Source organism: Maylandia zebra, linkage group LG7 (genome assembly GCF_041146795.1).
Source record: "Maylandia zebra isolate NMK-2024a linkage group LG7, Mzebra_GT3a, whole genome shotgun sequence".
NCBI classification, from domain to species: Eukaryota; Metazoa; Chordata; class Actinopteri; order Cichliformes; family Cichlidae; genus Maylandia; species Maylandia zebra.
The window spans coordinates 45,389,971-45,411,064 of NC_135173.1; the positions used below are offsets into that span (position 1 = coordinate 45,389,971).

General features: G+C 41.2%; 1 protein-coding gene across 2 annotated transcripts; it reads right to left on the minus strand.

Annotated features, from left to right (window-relative positions):
• Nucleotides 1-1,945: 1,945 nt before the first annotated feature.
• Nucleotides 1,946-20,943, minus strand: rab11fip1b (RAB11 family interacting protein 1 (class I) b). Of its 2 annotated transcripts, none has more exons than XM_076886460.1 (6): nucleotides 20,459-20,943; nucleotides 8,071-8,474; nucleotides 6,059-7,970; nucleotides 3,303-4,175; nucleotides 2,873-2,987; nucleotides 1,946-2,747 (listed from the first exon to the last, which is right to left on the minus strand). In XM_076886460.1, the coding sequence occupies exons 1-6, from the start codon at nucleotides 20,797-20,799 to the stop codon at nucleotides 2,541-2,543; spliced, it is 3,852 nt and encodes a 1,283-aa protein (XP_076742575.1). In that variant the 5' UTR covers nucleotides 20,800-20,943; the 3' UTR covers nucleotides 1,946-2,540. The 2 variants fall into 2 exon arrangements, with proteins under 2 accessions (XP_076742575.1, XP_076742573.1); XM_076886458.1 differs by having other exon boundaries at nucleotides 8,047-8,474.
• Between the last annotated feature and the right edge of the window lie 151 nt (nucleotides 20,944-21,094).

Genomic DNA, 21,094 nt, shown 5'->3' on the forward strand with positions numbered 1-21,094 from the left:
TTGATAACCTTTTGCTATTAGGAGTCATTTTTCCCATTCTGAGGGAATTTGGTAAGATATATGACTGATGGTCCATGTAAGCCGTGGGAGGGACGCCATTTTCTGTGTAGATTGAAACTGTGGACCCACTCACTCATTTACTAACCCACCCACCCATTCATTCACCCATCTATCCATCCATCGTAGGAGCAGCAGCCTAAACAGAGAGACCCAGACCTCTCCCTCCCCAGCTATATTCTCCAAATTATCTGGTGGAACACTGAGGCGTTCCCAGGCCAGCCAAGAGATATAATCTCTCCAGCACGTCCCGAGTCTACCCTGGGGTCTCTTCTCAGTCACGCATGCCTGGAACACCCAGGAGGCACCTTTGTAAGATGCTCGAACCACCCCCCTTTGACGTGGATTAGTAGCTCTAACATTTTAACCCATCTTTGAGAAGTTACTGTTGAATTATTAAACTATAAATTCTGAGAAGGTAGACGCAACGGAGGTCAGGGACCTTTTTTAGGACAACGTTTGTCTCTCTGCATCATGAAGGCTGGGCAAACACTGTCAGTAACAAATTTTGCACTTACAAAACCCGAACATTCATTCATGATTAATGCTAATTAAAATGAAGTCTTCTTACAGTCTGAAACTACTAAGCACTTCCCAGTGCAACAAAAATATTTGAAAGGAAGAATTAAGAAACACTGAGGGGGGTGGGGGTGCAGTCAGAGTATTTAACAGCTTAAAATAGAGTGATTTTCTCAAATGCCTCAGTGATTACAGTTTTATTGTTCATAATCTTAATCTTGTTGAGCAATGCCCTTTGCACATGCAGATCAACTGAATATGTTGTGGCTGCTGGAAGACTTGCTGAATAGAGGCTGATTAGAGGCTGATTTCCACCCTGTGGTACACAGAACTTCACAGTTTGAGACCTTGAGAACTCATCACAGCCAAGGCAAGTTTGCCATTAGTACTCATATTACCGGATTGTTTATCTCAAATTACTCCATCTGTTCATGACCAGTTCTTGAAGAAATATCCAAGAACATGTTTTGTACAGCATAAAAGGATATCCAAGCAGACTGTCTTCAGACAAACTTTAGACTAAGCAATCTTAGGGTCATGTTGACGATATGATTAAACACGATTTTCAACCTTAGCCTCTGCATTACTAGAAATTTTCATATGATTATTGTTTTTATTTTTCCAAAAGGAGATCAAATGTTAAATCAGAGTAATCCTCAGTTTTATAAATACTGCTAGGTGACCTAACCATGTGATTCGCGTACAGGTACACCGTGTTGGTACCGGGCTGGGCCCCTTTTGTCTTGAGAAATGCTTTAATTCATAATGACACACATTCAGCAACATGCTGGAAACGTTCCTCACAGATTCTGGTCCATATTGACCTGACAGCATCACACAGTTGATGCAGATTTGTTGGCTACACATTAACGATGCAGGTCTCACATTCCACCACATCACAAAGGTGCTCTGTTGGACTGAGGTCAGATTCCTGTTTACATCTGACAGGAATGGCCCCCGGTGTGGTCTTCTGCTGCAGTAGCCCATCTGCTTTAAGCTTTAATATGCTGTTCATTCAGAGATGCTCTTCTGCACACCTTGGTTATAATGAGTGGTTATCTGACTTCCTGTTGGCTTCCTATCAGCTTAAAGCAGTCTGGCCATTCTCCTTTGACATCACCAAAAGCAAATGTTTTAAACAAGCTTTAGTAAATTAATGTCAAGATTAATTTTAAGATGATGAAGAAGACCATGTACACTTAAATTTCAGTACTGCGTACAGACATTAGATGAAATTAAGCCTACAGAAAAATATTCCAGGATATAAATTAAGATTTAAAAAACAAGAACAACTGTTTCTTCAGGAAAGGAAAACTAATCTTTAAAACGCGCTATAATCTGATCAGAAACTAAATAAGGTAGCAGACAGTGTTTGTATTAATTCATGGTTTTATTTTATTTTTCAAATTTATTTAAGCAGTAAAAATACTCAGTACAGTGTTCAGTGTCTTAACAGTTAATAGTGTGAGCTACTTAAAGTGCACATGGGAATTAGCAGTAAACTTTGACAGTAAGCTCTACAGAGAGAAATCAACTCGAGTTTCACCATGAAATGCAACAAGTCTGGTATGCTGGCAGGATTACACATTTATCAAAGTTATTTCCAGAAGAAAGATGACAGGCATGACCAGATATATACAAGATATCCTTTAAACTCACATGAAACAAATGTCTAAATTTATCGATCATCTAAAAACTACAAAGTCTTTCCAAACTGAATCCTTTAGCTGAGAGAGCTAAATATTTCAAAGATTTCAAAGATTTTCTTTCCCTCAAATCATTAATTTTATTGGGTGATGAAATATTTGAAATCTAAAGTGTTCCTCCACACTTTACAGCAAAAGTATTCCAGTTGCATTAACGTAACCAATACATCTATAAAGTGATATTTCTAATGTGGACGAGCTGTGAATAAACAGGTCTGATTAAGTGCAGCAAGAATACAGTGATGCCTGCAAAGCTACCTAAGCAGCTTTCTTCATAGCGGTCAAGGACATGAGGATACTTGGCTTCTCTTCTATGACTCGCACAAGTAAATTATCAATGTACTGCTCCAGCTCCGATATCTTATAATCTCTCTCCGAGAGCTGGTTCTCCTGTTTCAAGATCAGAGAGATCAGTTCCTCCCGGGTCAGCTGGGAGTAAGGCCCTTTCATCCCACTGTCATCCACCTGTGGAGCGACAAAGCATGCTTTAAAAGTGCCAGGATATAAGAAACTTAAATTCCATCGGCCTATTTCTTGTTGAAAATCTTAAAAAGGGAGAGAGAGAGAGAGAGGGAGTTAGAAACAAATACCGTTGTTTTGTCCTGAAGTCCACTGGGGATTCCTGTGGATTTGTTTTCATTTTCCTCTTGAACAACTGAGGCACCCTGCTGCTCAAGAGGATTAAGAGGTCTTACCGGCTGAAGCCTGAAATGATGAAAACAAAGCATAAAAGACAGACGTAAGCACCTGTTGAATGGGAGTAAAGGAAACCGTATAACCAAGTACACTGCGCAGTAATCCATTCAACAATTAAACTGAACATAATACCCAATAATAAAACTCAGTTCACCCATATCAAGCTTACTATACTGTACAGAATACATTGAACATTTGTGTAAGTGAAAGCTAATAAGATTGAATGTTGCAAATTACACAAATGAAACGTGCGTACAGATAAAAATATAAATATAGTAACATTTGACCTATAAAAGTTATTCTTTAGCAACCAAACCATCTCACCTGCGTGAAGGTGTAGGGGCCCAGTCTTTCTTCACATCTGTCTCCACTATATTCTGGACTTTAAGGGACTGGGACTCTTGGAGTGGACTCACTGGGACATGCCCAGGACTTGTGGACTCATAATACGGGTCGCATGCTTGGAGTGCATCGTTATCGGGCGCAGCTGCACTTCGATCACCTGTAGCATGGCTTCTTTCCGTGCCCGGGTTCGTTAAAGTGTTCGAGCTGATGTCATTCTTTGCAGGAGGTGGGGGAGCGTGGGCCGTCTTTGAGGATTTGATTTTTGGTTGAGAGGCAGCATCTTTATCTGCACTTTGTGACACAGCTGCAGGCCAGTGTATTGAACCAGTATTACTAGAGACTGCTGTGTCATCTTGAGCTGTGAGCTCACTTTCATCTTCATCATCCTCAAAAGGATTTAAGCCACAAACAACTTTAACTTGTTTGGTCTCTGCGCCGCCTAGATTAGAGCTCGTTTTTGGTTCTGATGACTGCTTTTCTCCCACAGGAGGAGGTACGGACGGCGCAGGACGTTTGCTGTGTTTGGCTTCGTTTGTTGTTCCATTAGCGTTATTGCTTTGCATCAGGCTCTGGGAGTTCTTTGAATCTGTGGGAGACCTACACAGCGGAGCGATCATTTGCACCGAGCGCTGTGGGGGAACACTGACAGTTTTGACATCTTTGTCTTTGCTTTGCTTGTTAATTTGTGCCAGATGTCGTGCCGGCACATCCTGCTCCCTGTGAGGCTGCTTGCCAGCTTGACTCCTTACTGGCGGCTGAGGAGCTGCTCGCTTCTCCCGTTGAGTACTAATCAGGTCCTTTTCATCCACAGAACCAGTCTTACTTCTCACCAATGACATGGCAGAGTGACACCTGGAAATGAGACAGACTATATAACATTTGGGCATACGTCAGCATTTAATTACAGGAATTCAACTGAGGGTTGGTAGGCGTGGGGGGCTAAACACACTAATGATGCAAGTAATATAGATTGATATAATAGGACTTTATTTTTCACAATATTAAAGATACCTTGTCCCAAATTCTCTTGCAATGTTATAGGACAACCAAAAGAAAGTGAAAAGGTAACATAAGATATTGAGATACTATTATAAAAGGAAATGTATTTTAATGTGCTGAGCACATCTGAAGTTTCTTTCCATCTACTTCTTCTGTCAAACTGACTTCTTCACAAAGTTTCTAGTATTTTTCACTTCACATAATGAGGTAAAACTATGCAGTGAGCTCAATCTTTCAGCCCAGTCTGCAAAATTATATAAACTGTAACGCACACATAGCTGTGCAACAGTCACATGTGTCACTTATGTTCCCATTACTCTGCCTCCTGACATCTGACCCATGTTAACACACACACACACACACACACACACACACACACACTAGCACTTTATATAGCCTCTTAACTGCACTACTGTATAGTTCTGTGTAAATAATCATACGATAACTTTTAATTCTACAACTGTTTACAACTTGCATAGTTCCCATTTCTGTATAGCTGTATATCTCATATTTCTGTATAGTTCTTTATTTCATATTCTGTGTAGTTTTTTTTTTTTCATATTTATATCCTGTTCATAGCCTGTACATACTTATAGTTATAGCATATTCATAACATATTACATACCGTAATAGACCCATTCTGTAATATACTTACATATCTATATTATTGCTAATATATATTGTAATATAGCTATATCATGGCTAAAGCACTTCTGGATGGATGCAAACTGCATTTCGTTGCCCTGTACCTGTGACATGTGCAATGACAATAAAGTTGAATTCTATTCTATTCTATTAAATAGAGAAGTACTGAGAAGAACTGCTGCTGACCTGTGACGGAGCAAAAGCACAAAAGGTAACTTCAGATAACACATTCCCTGCATGTACATCATCGTTGTGTTGTTTTTAAATCAACCATTATAATTCAGCTCCACTACCTCCTTTTCTCTTCTGCTCCTGATGCTGTCCTGTTCTGCTTTTAAGCCTGGTCAACCGTGCACATTATGTAATGCTTAACAATGTCAGGCGGTCTAACACTTTAGTTGAGGAAAGGTCTACAGAGGTTCAATGTAACTACCTTGGGGTGATCACCAAGCCTTTTAAGCGTTACCAGCACAGGGCAGTTTCTCTTAAAAGGAAAAGCATTTTAACGTCTGAATTAATTTGCACAAACTTTTTTTGTCGAAGTGTTAATATTCCCGGAGGACACTACAAAGATTTCAATTTTCCTTTGACATTTCGTCCAGCCTTGCCTGAAACCTGTGGTTCTAATTTGTTTTACAACAGCTTTGGAAGGACTTTAATGCACCACTTTGAAAAGGAAAAAAATAAATAAATAAATGAATTGGAAAGAGTGACCTGAATCGCTAAAATCAGGTTTGATTTGCCAACTTTTTACATTCGTGACCAGAAAAAAAACAAACAAAAAAAAATTCCATTGTCTTTATCCACAATTGTACTTGGTACTGAGTGCTATGGAGAAAATGCTAAACAAAGACTGAGAACCTTAAAATTCCATCCACCTTGAGCTGTTGTCTGGTCGTTTTAAAATTACATTAACAAAATTGTTTAAATGCACTGTAAATAAACTCCCTCTGTAAAGTCAGAGGTTCTCGAGAGCTAAGGAGGTTGTATGTATACATGTATGAATGAATTCAAGTATTTCAAGGTAAGACTATTAAATCACACTTTTACTGCAGTGCTTGTGATTGACGTAGCGTATAGCTTTAACTAACCGTTGCTGAACCGTTGGCTCGTCAGCTGTGCTGCTGTCGAGGGACTTGGGAATCTCCTCAAAGGGGTTGGAAGAGAAGGTTTCATCAAAAGGATTAGTGGAAGTGACTGCAGGACTGCTCACTTTGGGTTTCTTCCCTGCAGCCCTAACTTCATCTGTTGTTTTGTTTTCCCTCTTCTCTTGCTCTTCTGCATTCCTCAACTTCTCCAGCTTCCTTGCCTCCTCTTCCTTCTTCTCACTCCTAATCCTCTCCTCTTCCTCAATCCTCCACTTTTCTTGTTCCTGCAGTCTTCTCTCTTCCTCCAGCCTCTCCATTTCTTCCTTTTCCTTTCTAGTCCTCTCTTCTTCCTCTTTTCTCCTCTTCATCTCTTCCTCCATCCTAACCCTTTCCTCTTCTTCCCTTCTAATTCTTTCCTCTTCCTCAAGTCTTCTTTGTTCTTCTTGTTGCATTTTTTCCTCTAACAGTCTTTCATATTCTTCTCTTTGCTTCCTAGCCCTCTCCTCATCCTCCCGTCTCTTCTCCTCCTCTTTCCTAAGTCTTTCCTCTTCAGCTCTTTGATTTTCTTGTTCTTCTAGTCTCCTTTTTTCCTCTTTTTCCATCCTGATCCTTTCTTGTCGTCTAATTTTCTCCTCTGCCTCAATCCGTTTCCTCTCCTCCTCTAATCTCTCATGTTCTTCCCTTTCTTTCTTAGCCCGTTCCTCCTCTTCTTGCCTTTTCTTCTCTTCCTCTTTCTTAACCCTCTCTTCTTCCTCCCTTTGCTTCCTTTCCTGCTCCAACTGTATCCTTTTTTTCTTTTGCTCTTCTTCTAGTTTTTTCAGCAGCTCCTCCTCCTCTTTTTGTCTCCTCTCTTCCTCCTCATTTCCCTTTCTAATCCTCTCTTCTTCCTCAGCTATTTTTGCCTCTTCTAGCCTTCTCCTCTCTTCTTGTGCCCTCTTCTCTTCCTCAAGTCTCTTTTCCTCTGCCACTTTTTGCTCTTCTTGCCTTCTCTTTTCCTCCATCTTAACCCTCTCCTCCTCTTCTAGTCTCTTCTTCTCTTCCTCAATTCTAATCCTTTCCTCTTCATCTCTTTGCTTTCTTCTTTCCTCCTCAAGTTTCCTTCTCTCTACTTCTTTCAGTCTCTTTTCCTCAGCTATTTTTGCCTCTTCTTGCCGTCTCCTCTCTTCCTGTGCCCTCATCTCTTCCTCAAGTCTCTTTTCCTCTGCCAGTTTTTGCTCTTCTTGCCTTCTCTCTTCCATCTTAACCCTCTCCTCTTCTTCTAACCTCTTCTTCTCTGCCTCAATTCTAATCCTTTCCTCTTCGTCTCTTTTCTTCTTTTCTTCCTCCTCTATTTTCCTTCTCTCTAGGACTTGTAATCTCTTTTCCTCTGCCAATCTTTCACGCTCTTCTTCCATCCTAACCCTTTCCTCTTGCTCTTGTCTTCTCTTTTCTTCCTCACTTCTAATATTTTCCTCTTCTTTACTCCTTGTCTCCTCTTCCTCTTGTTTTTCTCTGTCCTCAGCTAAACTTTCAAGCCTCTCTTGTTGCCTTTTAACCTTCTCTTCTTTCGTCTCCTCCTCTATTATAGTCCTTTCTAAATCACTCACATTCGCTTTAACGTTTTCAACTTCAGGAGTGTCTTCCTCCTCCTTCTCATCCTCTTCCCAAGGTGAACACTGCCTCGCTGCCTTTTGTTGCTCAGGTGGTGGAGAGTTTTCAGGGACATCCTCCATTGATCCATGACCTGAACTGGCCAGACTGAAGTTTGAGCTGATGCGAGAAGTCCGAGATGGCGGCTCCTCACAGTATACGTGACTGCCATTGATGCATAAATTACTCTGTTCTACAGAAACCTGTTTTTCACGACCAGATGATGAATCCTTGCTGCCTGAGCTGCCCGAGCGTTTATGTATCATGAACTTGAACTTCTTTTTACCTGAAAAGAAGATGAGAGCGTTAACACAACATAATGAAAGAGGAAAGCATTAATGGTGAAAAAGTACATTCCTGACCCTCTGAGGAATCGACATTCAGACCAGATGATTGGCTGCCGGTGAGCGTGGAGTTCTTCCCAGGCAGAACAGACATAGACTGAGACATGCTCTTCTGCAAGTTGGACTTTGGAGAAAACAAAGACTTAATCTTGTGTTTCTTCTGTTTTCCATCCTTGCCCGTCGCCGCTTCACCATCCCCGGTGCCCTCCTCCTCGCTGTCCGTCAGGACCTGACTGAAAGACGGCGCCACGCTGGTCACAGAATCTGACTCCTTTTTCTTGCCACGAACTTTGTCCTTGAACTTGCCCAGACGAGACCGAGATTTGCCAGCAGCAGAAAGGTCGAACATGCTGGCAGTCATGTTGTTTCTCATGAACTGGATATCCAGAAGCACCTCTCCTCTGTCTTTGTCTGGCTTACCAGTCTTATCAAGAAGTTTAAACCATCTGTTGAAGAGACACAAATTATTAGTGTTTTGTACTTATTTACACATCCACTGTATAAAAGTGCAAATCAAATATCTAGAAATATGTGGTCGTTTTAGAGGTGGGGTGCAATCACAAAATCAAGCTACTTGTGACCAAAATCTATCACTCAATCTATAAGTCAAGTGAGGCCTGTCTGAAGGTCCAAACTGAATGTCTCTGTAATGATTATAAAGATCAAATGCACCACAAACCCCTTGTAACAAAAGAAATTAATACTGATCACGATCTAAATGATTTAAACAAATGAGAGTCACCAAGACTTGGACTCATTTATAGTAATGTGAATGTCTAGTCCTGCTCATTTTTCCTCTTTGCAGAAATCATGACCCATCTCACTGCAAATGGAAAGTGGCAGCGTGAATGTTTTTGGAAAGTCTGTGATGATCTAAGCTCAACCAGCGAACTGACCATAAAGGAAAGTCTTAAAAATATAAATTCTGTCAAGTCTACAGCAGCCCTGCAGAATTTATGAAAGCTTGTACTGTGTGTACCCTCAGCAGTTGACAACCTTTATTAAATCCTGTTCCCTTGTTGCTTGTCTCACATGATCAAATCTTCAGAGCATGGTAGGTGTACGGTGCTGATGTTCACTGTCAAAATGTTTTATGCCAGTTTTCCTAAATAATGCAACCAACCCTGCAGGGAGTTAACAAGCCAACTGCCCCTTTGAAAGAGAAAGCTTTCATCCGAGATTTAGTCGGATCCTTGCGAAACTTAGCCTGCCAGGTTCAAGGGAATTTATTCTGTTATTACCCCCCCCCCCTTCATCCTTTAAATATACAACACATGCACACCAAAGAGAATTTTGATACAGCTGGATAACAACAACACACCAAGATGACAATAAAGTAACCAATTATAAATGCTGGTTACGCCCTAAAAATTCATTCATAAAATTAAAGTCTCATGTTTAAAATGCTGAAAAATCCTAAACAGACATCCTAAAAATGCCAAGCAAGACCAGACAGGGCCAGCTTTCCAGTGTTTCTGCACCTTCGCCATCCAGTACTGACAGAAGGGTCTCAGAACAGGCAGAAGAAATCTAACACAATAGGAAAAAGGAAAAAAAAAAAAAAAAAAGTCAGTCAGCATAAAAAGTGCCCATCAGGCAAAAATCTGAGGTCAGCTCACCACTGAGCAAACAAGTCCCACTGAAGTCTGGATTCCTAGGGAAATGAGGAAATGAGGACGAGGCCATGCATTTGTTGTTGTGCTGCAGGCTTCTGTCTCTTTCTCTGCATTACACATTATTGTCCAAAGATGCTTTGTGCATGCACGCGTTTGTGTGCCATAAATAGACTTTTCCCTCCAACTTCAGCCCTGACAAAACACAGCCCACTGAAATTCCATATATATATATATATATATATATATATATATATATATATATATATATATATATATATATATATATATATAAAAAACACCCAGCACGCCCCTGCGGGCGGTTTATCCTTCAAGCTCGGGTCCTCTACCAGAGGCCTGGGAGCTTGAGGGTCCTGCGCAGTATCTTAGCTGTCCCAGGACTGCGCTCTTCTGGACAGAGATCTCCGATGTTGTTCCCGGGATCTGCTGGAGCCACTCGCCTAGCTTGGGAGTCACCGCACCTAGTGCTCCGATTACCACGGGGACCACCGTTACCTTCACCCTCCACATCCTCTCGAGCTCTTCTCTGAGCCCTTGGTATTTCTCCAGCTTCTCGTGTTCCTTCTTCCTGATATTGCTGTCATTCGGAACCGCTACATCGATCACTACGGCCGTCTTCTTCTGTTTATCTACCACCACTATGTCCGGTTGGTTAGCCACCACCATTTTGTCCGTCTGTATCTGGAAGTCCCACAGGATCTTAGCTCGGTCATTCTCCACCACCCTTGGGGGCATCTTCCATTTTGACCTCGGGACTTCCAGGTTATACTCGGCACAGATGTTCCTGTACACTATGCCGGCCACTTGGTTATGGCGTTCCATGTATGCCTTGCCTGCTAGCATCTTGCACCCTGCTGTTATGTGCTGGATTGTCTCTGGGGCATCTTTACACAGCCTGCACCTGGGGTCTTGCCTGGTGTGATAGACCCCAGCCTCTATGGATCTTGTGCTCAGAGCTTGTTCTTGTGCTGCCATGATTAGTGCCTCTGTGCTGTCTTTCAGTCCAGCTTTGTCCAGCCACTGGTAGGATTTCTGGATATCAGCCACCCCCTCTATCTGCCGGTGGTACATACCGTGCAGGGGCCTGTCCTTCCATGATGGTTCCTCTTCTCCCTCCTCTTTCTTGGGTTTCTGCTGCCTGAGGTATTCACTGAGCACTCGGTCAGTTGGGGCCATCTTCCCAATGTATTCTTGGATGTTCGTTGTCTCATCCTGGACTGTGGTGCTGACACTCACCAGTCCCCGGCCCCCTTCCTTCCGCTTAGCGTACAGCCTCAGGGTGCTGGACTTGGGGTGAAACCCTCCATGCATGGTAAGGAGCTTTCTTGTCTTTATGTCAGTGGCTTCTATCTCCTCCTTTGGCCAGCCTATTACCCCAGCAGGGTACCTGATCACGGGCAGGGCATAGGTGTTGATGGCCCGGATCTTGTTCTTACCATTCAGCTGACTCCTCAGGACTTGCCTGACCCTCTGCAGGTACTTGGTGGTTGCAGCTTTTCTAGCGGCCTCTTCATGGTTCCCATTCGCCTGCGGGATCCCCAGGTACTTGTAACTGTCCTCTATGTCTGCAATGTTGCCTTCTGGTAGTTCAATCCCCTCAGTTCTGACTACCTTCCCTCTCTTTGTTACCATCCGACTACACTTCTCCAGTCCGAACGACATTTCAATGTCATTGCTGTATAGCCTGGTAGTGTGGATCAGTGAATCGATGTCTCGTTCACTCTTGGCATACAGCTTGATGTCATCCATGTACAGGAGGTGGCTGACAACTGCTCCGTTCCGTAGTCGGTATCCGTAGCCAGTCTTGTTAATGATCTCACTGAGGGGGTTCAGGCCTATGCAGAACAGCAGTGGGGACAGAGCATCTCCTTGGTAGATCCCGCACTTGATGGTGACTTGTGCTATGGGCTTGGAGTTGGCCTCTAGTGTTGTACGCCACATCCCCATTGAGTTCCTGATGAAGGCTCTTACGGTCCCATTGATCTTGTACAATTCTAGGCATTCCAGTATCCAGCTGTGGGGCATTGAGTCATAGGCCTTCTTGTAATCAATCCAGGCAGTGCACAGGTTGGTCAGTCTGGTCTTGCAGTCTCGGCTGACTGTTCTGTCTACCAGTAGCTGGTGTTTTGCGCCTCTGGTATTCTTGCCAATTCCTTTCTGTGTCCCGCTCATGTATTGACCCATGTGCCTGTTCATCTTAGCCGATATGATGCCTGACAGGAGCTTCCATGTAGTACTGAGGCAGGTTATTGGTCGGTAGTTGGAGGGGACCGGTCCCTTCTTGGGGTCCTTGGGGATCAGGACCGTCCGACCTTCGGTTAGCCATTCCGGGTGTCTCTCGTTAACTAGCATGCATATATATATATATATATATATATATATATATATATATATATATATATATATATATATATATATATATATATATATATATATATATATATATATATATATATATATATATATATATATATATACACATATATATACACACACACACACACACACACACACACACACACGCTAAAAGAACTGAATACAGCGCTTCCTTTGGATGATCCAGAGTTAGATATGGTGAGATTTTAATCATCCTAGGAATGCTTCAGATGTCATGCAAACAAATTAAGAAGCTGGGGAAAACGCCTTTTCCTGGAAGTTTTGAAATGGCTTACTGCTGTCAACGATCCACAGCCTCCTACTTGCTGATGAGTAATTGGTTGTGATTTGCAGATTTCAGGCCTTGACATAACTGTGTCATGTGTGGCTTCTTCATGCTTGCCTGATAAATGCCATTCAACAGAACGCGTCTAGATGGGATGGGGACACATCTACAAGTGATATAAAGTTATGAAAAATAATATTTCATTCAATACAAGTAAAAAACAAAAAAAAAATTCCACTTTTTCAGTCATATCATTGCCACAATAACTTGACTGTCTGTCCCGTTCTTTGTGTGTACTGAGATAAATTAGGATAGTTCATCATCTACATGCAATCTAGTACAAGAAGGTTAATTGTTGGATTAAAACTGATTAACTATTTATTCTTAATTTTATGAATTTAAAATGCACATACAGCAGTCAATCAGCAATTTAATGTAAACATGGTCAGACTGAACTGCTGAAGTACAAAGACGAAATATGATAAGTGAATTTGAATGTTGCATACTGTAGTTTCTGTTGCCATTATATTTCAGAAATTGCTAGTAATTGCCTAAACAACCATCTCTAGAGTTTACAGAAGAAAAAGAAAATATCCAGTGGTTAGCAGTTCTCTAAATGCAAAAACACCTTTTTAAGTCAGAGGAGGGGGCAGAATGCAGACAAAGTAACACAAATGACTGTTAAAACCATGGAGGCATGCAGAAGAGCATCTGACTGTGTCAAACCTTGAAGCAGATGGGCTACAGCAGAAGAAAACCACACCAGGCTCCACTTCTGTCAGCCAAGAACAGAAAACTGAAGGTACATTTTCTAATGTCTGACCAAAATTAAACAATAGTCATTATTCTCCTTCAACAGTCTCATATTTAGATGATCAGAGTTGTGCACAACCAACATGAGAGCATGGATCCATCATTCTTCGTACACATCCAGCAAAATCTCTGAGAAATGTTTGTTGAATCTATGCTACAAAGAATTAAGTCCATTCTGATGGCAAAAGAGGGCTCTCACCCAGTACTAGCAAGGTGACACTGAGGTGTCCAGTGACAGCACAGACTAATGACAATGGCCCAGTTGTAGTCTAAGGAGCTCATCATTTGTACTTCAAACCTCTCGGGGCCTACTAAACAGATGAAGAGATTTCTTCCAAAAGATATCCATTTGGCATTTCTGGTGTTAAAGTCTGCTGTCTAGCATGTGGATCAGCAGTCACTTAGGCCTTCTGGATAGCTACAGTCTCACCCTTTGAGAAACCACTCCACTGAGTGCTTAAATATTCAGAATATGCAGCATTAAACTCACCAGAACCCCTCACTGTAAGTTGACAATTTGTCAAACCTCTTTATACCAAATGTAAAATCTTTATAATTATATTAAATGTACACAATAACAGCCGTATATATGCATAACATACTTATATAAAAACAAATAGACAAAAACACATGCAGATGAGTACTTTGACAGTACAAAATAGTACTGCATTGCAACACAGTTGCATCCCACATGAACATGAAAAAAATTAAATAAAAAGAGCAGAAGTAGTAAGTCACTTCAGTTAAATGAGAAGGGAAGTTGCAAAAATGTTTGGGCGTTAGCTGGCTGAATGTAGTAAGTGCTGTGCAGGAGTTACAGCTGCTTTGATGGCTTTCATACAAGACATCCTGGGTGATGATGAGGCCATTTGACTAATCTCACACCTCTGTAAGTAGCAGAAAGATTGCAGCTCTGCTAGACAGGCAGAGCCAGGGGAGGATAATGCATGACTCAACATTTTGTAAAGCTATTTTACTTCGTGTGCACACACGCACTTCCTTGTGAACTACTGATAAGACAATGCCCTGTCTTCTTATCACAGAACCCAGCTGTGAGTGGGAGAAGAGCTGAGTGAGTTAAACAGCTCAACAGTGATAATGTTCAAGGCTTATTGGTATCCACGAGTCAGAGAAAGAAAATGAAGGTCAGTGCAAAGAAAAGAAACTCACTTTCCCATTGTTTTGCCAAAACAGAGAATGAAATTGGTGCCTTTTAAAACTGGAAAAACTGTATAACATATGCTAGATCACACAGTGACTTGAAAAAGGCAATGAAGCTATGTAAGAAGTCAGAAATGATGAACAGAAGTTATACTTGAGATCTGTCCTTACTAGATTAGCTCGTTACACCGTTTCATGACAAGTGTATAATTATTCCTTTAATCATGTTTCACATCTTAAAGTCTTCATAATATTTTGCTCTCAGACTGCTGGCTTACTTGTGGTTCCTGGAGTTTCTACAAGTTTAATGGGAATCATTGCCTTCAGCTATCAGGCCTCTACTATGGAACTAGATCCCAGTTAGGCTTTTGGAGACACACAGTCTCCACTTTTAAGATTAGGCTTAAGACCTTTTTTTGATATAGTTGACAGTCAGGTGTGTATCAGCTGACCCTGAACCATCATTTATTTATAGTGCTATAGGCTCAAATGGCTCAGGGACTTCCCCTTTATACACTGAGCAGTTCACACAGTTTGTATTTCCACCACTTCCCATCGCCCTCCAACCAGTCGCATCAGATGTTTGTCCCTCCCCGACCTAGTGCTATATTAATAAAACTGAATTAAGTTGGCTGCTTGATAGCACCTTTAATTTAACGCTTCTCGCTAAGACGGCTGCTGTAATGCCCTTGTACAACTCCATGTGTATGTCATGCAAATACCCCATATATTTGTGTAACTGTAGCACAAATGAGACATTGCACAAATTGAAACTCCTTTTTAATAGGTTTAAAAAAATAAATAAATAAAAAAAAATAAAAAAATAAAAAAAAATGTTGGCAACAAAAGACAATCTCCCAAACCCAATGTTTAAAAATAGTTAATGGTAGACAAAAAAAAAAAAGAGGGGGGTGGGAAGCTAAATCGATATTGAACTGTCCTGATCTCCCGGCCCTCAGGTGGCACAGCATTAAAAACAGACTATGCTCTGTAGTGGAAATCAATGAAAGCCAATGAAGACCACTGTTGGTCCTCAAATTCAAGTCATAACCCTACAAAAGGACAGGAGAGGGAAGAAAAAAAAAAAAGCCACAAGATGGAAGAAAAGCACTGTTGCTCAAAGTCTTTTTAAGACTGATTGAGGCAAAGTGTAAAACAGTCCTGTGGACTGGCAAGCAAAACATTCAAAATTCTTTTAAAAATTGGTTCTTCCTACACTCTGAAAAAAAAAAAGACTATGAGGGAATATCTGGCTGGTTATTGACACTTGTTATTAGTTGAAAAGTGAGAATACATACATCTAAGAGGAAATGCATTTCCTCTTAGATATTCCACAATCAACTGTAGGCTGTAATATTGCAAAATGGAAGTGTTTAGGAACCACAGCACTTGGCCACAAAAAGGCACACCACATAAAATGTTACAGAGCAGGTCGCCAAGTACAAATAGTGCATCAAAGTCCAAAACACTGATGAGTGAATAAGTTAGAACCTCCTCTGGTATTAACATCAGCATAAACACGGTGTGCAAGAGTTTCATGGCGTGGGTTTCCATGGATAAGTAGCTCCTGTAGGTATAATGTATAGATGGTGTAATATGTGTGTCCACACAGTATATATTTAGGATATTGGACCATACTGTGTATGTTTCGGAGCAACATGCTGGTCCACCCAGGTCATGCTTTTTAAAGGGAAAGCCTGGCATACAGGACTGTGCAACCCCTCATCTCTTTATATTTTTTCTTGGAAAACTGGAAAGGGTGAAGTTATTTACTGAAACATGGGCAAACATGCATGGAAAACAGGATATGAGGTAAAACCATTGAAATGAGCTTGAAAGTCAGTATTTGGCATGACCACCTTTATAAACTCTGTGACAAGCTTTCTTGTAATTTCTTTAAGTAGTCTTCTGGAATAGTTCTCCAGGCTTCTTGAAGGACATTTAAAGCATCTTTGGATGTTGGCTGCCTTTTGCTCTGTTCTCTGTCAAGATGATCCCCACACCCTCCTCCCCCCGCCCCTATCTCCCTTCCCAGTTTCTTAAAAACATGACTTTCAGATACTGTTCATCTGCTGCAGATAGTTATGCTAGTTAGGCTAACGTTTAGCAAAGAAAGAGAAATTGCTCAGATCTGGACTGAAGTGAAAGTGATTGAAAAAGCAGCCACTGTCCACAGAAAACCTTTGAAATGGAAAACGATCGCACAGGACCACACTCAGATATTAGAAGAAAGTTTGGCTCCTTGGAAGCAAAACATAAAGAAATGAGGGGTGGTTCAAAACTTTTGCACATTACTACATTTCAGCAAGAAACTGCCAATTCAAATCATCCAGGTATTAAACATTACGGTTCATAGCAAACAAGCCTGGATGCAAACTGGCCCACCTGCGGTCCAGACTTGTTGCCAACTGAAAATATGTGGGACATTATGGAACAAAAATATGACAGAGGAGCTCGAAAAATGCTGAACAGAAGTCCTACATCAAGCCTGAAAGGCTTTTCTGCATAAATAACTATATATTAGTGTCCTCAGTCTTCAAATACCCAATACTGCCAAAAGAAGAGATGATGTAACGCAGAAGTAAACATGCCCCTACCTGACTTGGAACTTTCTGCTAGCTTCAAATTAAAAATATTGAAGACATGTCTAAGTTTCAACATTTGCTGTGTGCTCTTTGTACAGCTTTAGTAAACTAAATGATTTCAGTGATTTGAAAATAATTAAAATAATTTAACTTTGCAGATTTTCCCCAACTTTTCTGGAGACAGGGTTGCAGCCCATAAATCTTATATAACAAAACTCACGAGTCTGTTTATACAATGAGTGGGTTTTTATTTTAATGTGCATGTAATTAAAAGTGTCTTTTTATTGGTGTGACAGACATTTTTTAATAAGTGAAATTAAAAAGGAAAATGTCCATGACAGCTGGGAAAACCATACTACGGGAAGACCACAAGCGCACCAGAGCAGCTACCACTGCACCTCATAGTGGGATTGTTTTTTTTTTTTAAATAATCAGTTTTGTTTGCTAAAAATGGAAGATTTCCTTGTTAATTATTAACAAACAAACACACACAGCTGCACAAACTATAGTTCCTCATAATAAAATACCAATGTCTATTGCAAGCAACAAGCAAAAAGTGCTAAACATGGTCGAATTCTTGATTTCCAGAGTTCACAAACACATCGTGCACATTTAACAGTAGCACTGTTGTGCTAGCAGCATGACACATGTAACCCTGCTTGTGTGATAAAGCTTGGTACTACCACAGTGGTCTTACTCAGACAAACTGACCTTGCATGACCATTGCTGTTGCCATCACTGTTTGTTTTTCCTTGATAAGGTGTTCAGGAATGTAAGGCAGCAGCCAGAATGAAACCTCGGAGGCAACGTGCATTCGCAGAGCTCACATAAAAATCAACAGAGATCGAACTTAGTGTTTACACAGCACCAGCTTCTGACTTCACACATAATAAAAATACTGCAGAAATGCAGATTTCTGCAGTTTTGCTTGAGGAAAACTTAAATATTAAATCAGCCATGATCAGATAGTCCAACCTGCAGGCAGGTGGAGTTCACATTTGCATACTCGAGCATCCTCTTTCCAGAGCATAATAGAGCTGGGCACTAGCCAAACAGGCAGAGCGGTATAAAAAATTAATTGTGACCAAATGCCTTTCAGTCACAGCTCATTTCAGTCAAAAAACACAATGCCAGAGTATGGCTAGACCTCTTTGCTTCCTCATGGCGGAGGAAATGTGAAAATTAATGAATCACAACATCAAATCCAGCCTTCTTGTTGATGCAGTTATCCAAAGACCTTTAACAAAGCGGAACCAAAAAAAAAAAAAACCCAAATAAAACAAAAACAACAAGAAAACCTTTCAACAGGTAAATGGTAAATGGCCTGCATTTGTATAGCGCTTTTCTAGTCCCTAAGGACCCCAAAGCGCTTCACACTACATTCAGTCATTCACCCATTCACACACACATTCACACACTGGCGATGGCAAGCTACATTGTAGCCACAGCTGCCCTGGGGCGCACTGACAGAGGCAAGGCTGCCGGACACTGGCGCCACCGGGCCCTCTGACCACCACCAGTAGGCAAACATGGGGTTAGTATCTTGCCCAAGGATATTTGGCATGCAGCCAGGAGGCAGCCTGGGATCGAACCACCGACCTTCTGATTAGTGGCTGACCTGCTCTGCCACCTGAGCTACAGCCACCCAGGTAGGAGAACAAGTGTGTGTGTTTGAGTTAAGATTAACAGGCTAGATTGTTGTGTGCTTTTGTATAATACCAGCTACACATCGGGGGGAATAAATCACTCAGGAACAGCTTACAAAGAAAATGTTTTCCATTCTTACAGAGATACAGATGTCTCACTGTGGACCTGGACAGATTTGTCTTGGATAATAAATAAAATTTAACTTCAGCACTAATACACTTAACAGAGTAAAGAGCATTTTCTGCTTAAAGGAGCAGATATAAAAGTACCAGCAAGGCCAGTAAAACATGTTCACTTACATTATTACTGCACACTAATAGATGGGTGTGGATGTTTTCACATAGTTAATTATATTTAGCAGTTTTGTTAAATTAAACATTTAAGTTTTTAATTTTCTGAAACAAAGAAAAAATTGAACAGAAGCTTGGGTTTTCTTGATGCAATTTCCCTCTTGTTGACACCTTCAGTCAATGAAAGTAAATCATCTAGCTCACTTCATTTGCCTGGGTAAATAATGCTGCTTGGCATTCTTAAAGGCTGCTTTAGTGGGAACAAATCCCTTAAGCTCTACTGGAGCAAGTAGGCGGCACTCTTAAGTCGAACCCACCAGAGCAGGTCTGGGCACTGATGCATAAATAGTGCACAGCGTGCATCCTCCAATAGCTCACATCACAACAACTTTAAGGGAAAAAAAAAAAAAGTCCAAATATAACAGATAAATATTGGAGTCATGCCCAGTGAGGCTTGCAAACACATAAAAACACTCATAGGGCAACCATTAGCCAGTTTTCACAAATTATACCACGTTTATTGATTCTGACCATACTGGTTATTTAATGGGGTGTTATGAAGATCGAGAAACTACAGCATGACTGACAGAAGGAGCTACCGAGGGTTCCCTCCCCTTGTGTCACAGATGAAAATCAGAGGTGCTTATTATTCACTTGGCCTCCCGTAATGTCCCCATTTACATGCAAGTAGAAACCAACAAATCCTCATTTGATTTCTTTTGACGTGTCCGTCTTTAGAGAGGTCAAGGAGGCTGGCTGCATAGCAAGAGTGATTGATCAGAGAAACTCCAAGGGGACGGTTTTGCAGGCAAAGCGATGCTTCCTTTGAAGTAACTTTAATGTGATCTGGTATTTGTCAAAAAGGGATTGCCCATATTTAAAATGCTATAAATAATTTTTTGGCCTATAATATGTCACATGTCATATGAATCCCTCATGAATTATATCAAGTCATCTTGAGTCACAAACAACATTCCTATCACAAGGTAGAAGCCCCAATCTGTTTTTGGCAAAGTGACTTCTATATAGCTTTTATTTATCCATTTAAAAAGTATTTTTAAGAGTAATCAGGCCAAGAGGATAGCAGAAATTGCAACAAATATAACAATAGGTCTCTAAAGATATTTTAGATGGCCAGAAAGAACTGCAATGGTTATGATGTACAATAACACAGAGTCATAAAGATACTTTTAAAATAACCCCTTGGTAAATACTGTTCACTAAAGTCTATTTACCAATATAATTTACCAATATAAGTAAAGACATTACATAGAAAAAAAAACAAAACAAAACATGGAAACAGTGGAAATCAGTTTTGGCAGACGGTCACTCTTTGACACAACATCGATAACCGTTTAAAGACAGTTATAGCCGAATAATTAAGTGAAATCATTTTAAAGGAGGGGAAAAAATTTGCAGCTTGTGAAAAGCCCCCACCCATTTTAATAAATGCTGTTATCATCGGCAACTGCATGACAGAGTTATATGAAATCATCGATAATTATAGTTCTGTTTCCCCTTGCTACTGTGAAATGAGTCACTCTGTGTAGTTTTGTTTTATTTTTAGTACTGTGACTACATTTTGAATACTTTTTACGTCAGATAACACCGACTTCGGGGCTGTACTCGAAAACTTACTCGGTTTTGTTGCGTGTTTTGTCCTCACTGAGCTGTGACAGATTAATGACCGCCTGTCCCAGCAGTTTGTCCGGGCCCACCAGAGCCCGGTGAAGGACGTGGACGTGCAGCGTGCTGCCTCCTCCTCCCTGGTTCAGCTGCGGGAGGTCGAAAGAGGCCTCCTCCTTCCACACCGGAGCCACGCATTTCTCCACCACTGAAGTCTGGTACTTCTCTTTGCCCACTTGTATGACCGCGTACGCATCGTTGGTGCCACTTTTCCCCTTTATCCTAAGGCTCCTGGCTTGGAGTACCGTTACCTGGACGCTTGTGGGACACCACTGCTGATCCGTCAAGGACATGCTGACACGGCTCAGAGTCGTTAAAAATGTAATCCTCCAAAACAAAACACAGTGGTGGCTACCATCGGCTCACCAAGAGACCGCACAGAAGCGAGGGAAAGTTTTTTTTTTCCTCCTCAGGCTCGCTGAACTTCAGGAACCAGCTGATTGGGCGTGGTTACACGGAGAAAGGGGCCTTGGTTGTATAAAGCACGCCCTCAGATTAACAGGTTACACGTTTTCTCCAACGAAACTCGCGACACAGCAATCAATTAGATGACAGAGAACACCTGATGCTTGTTTGTACCTGTCAGAC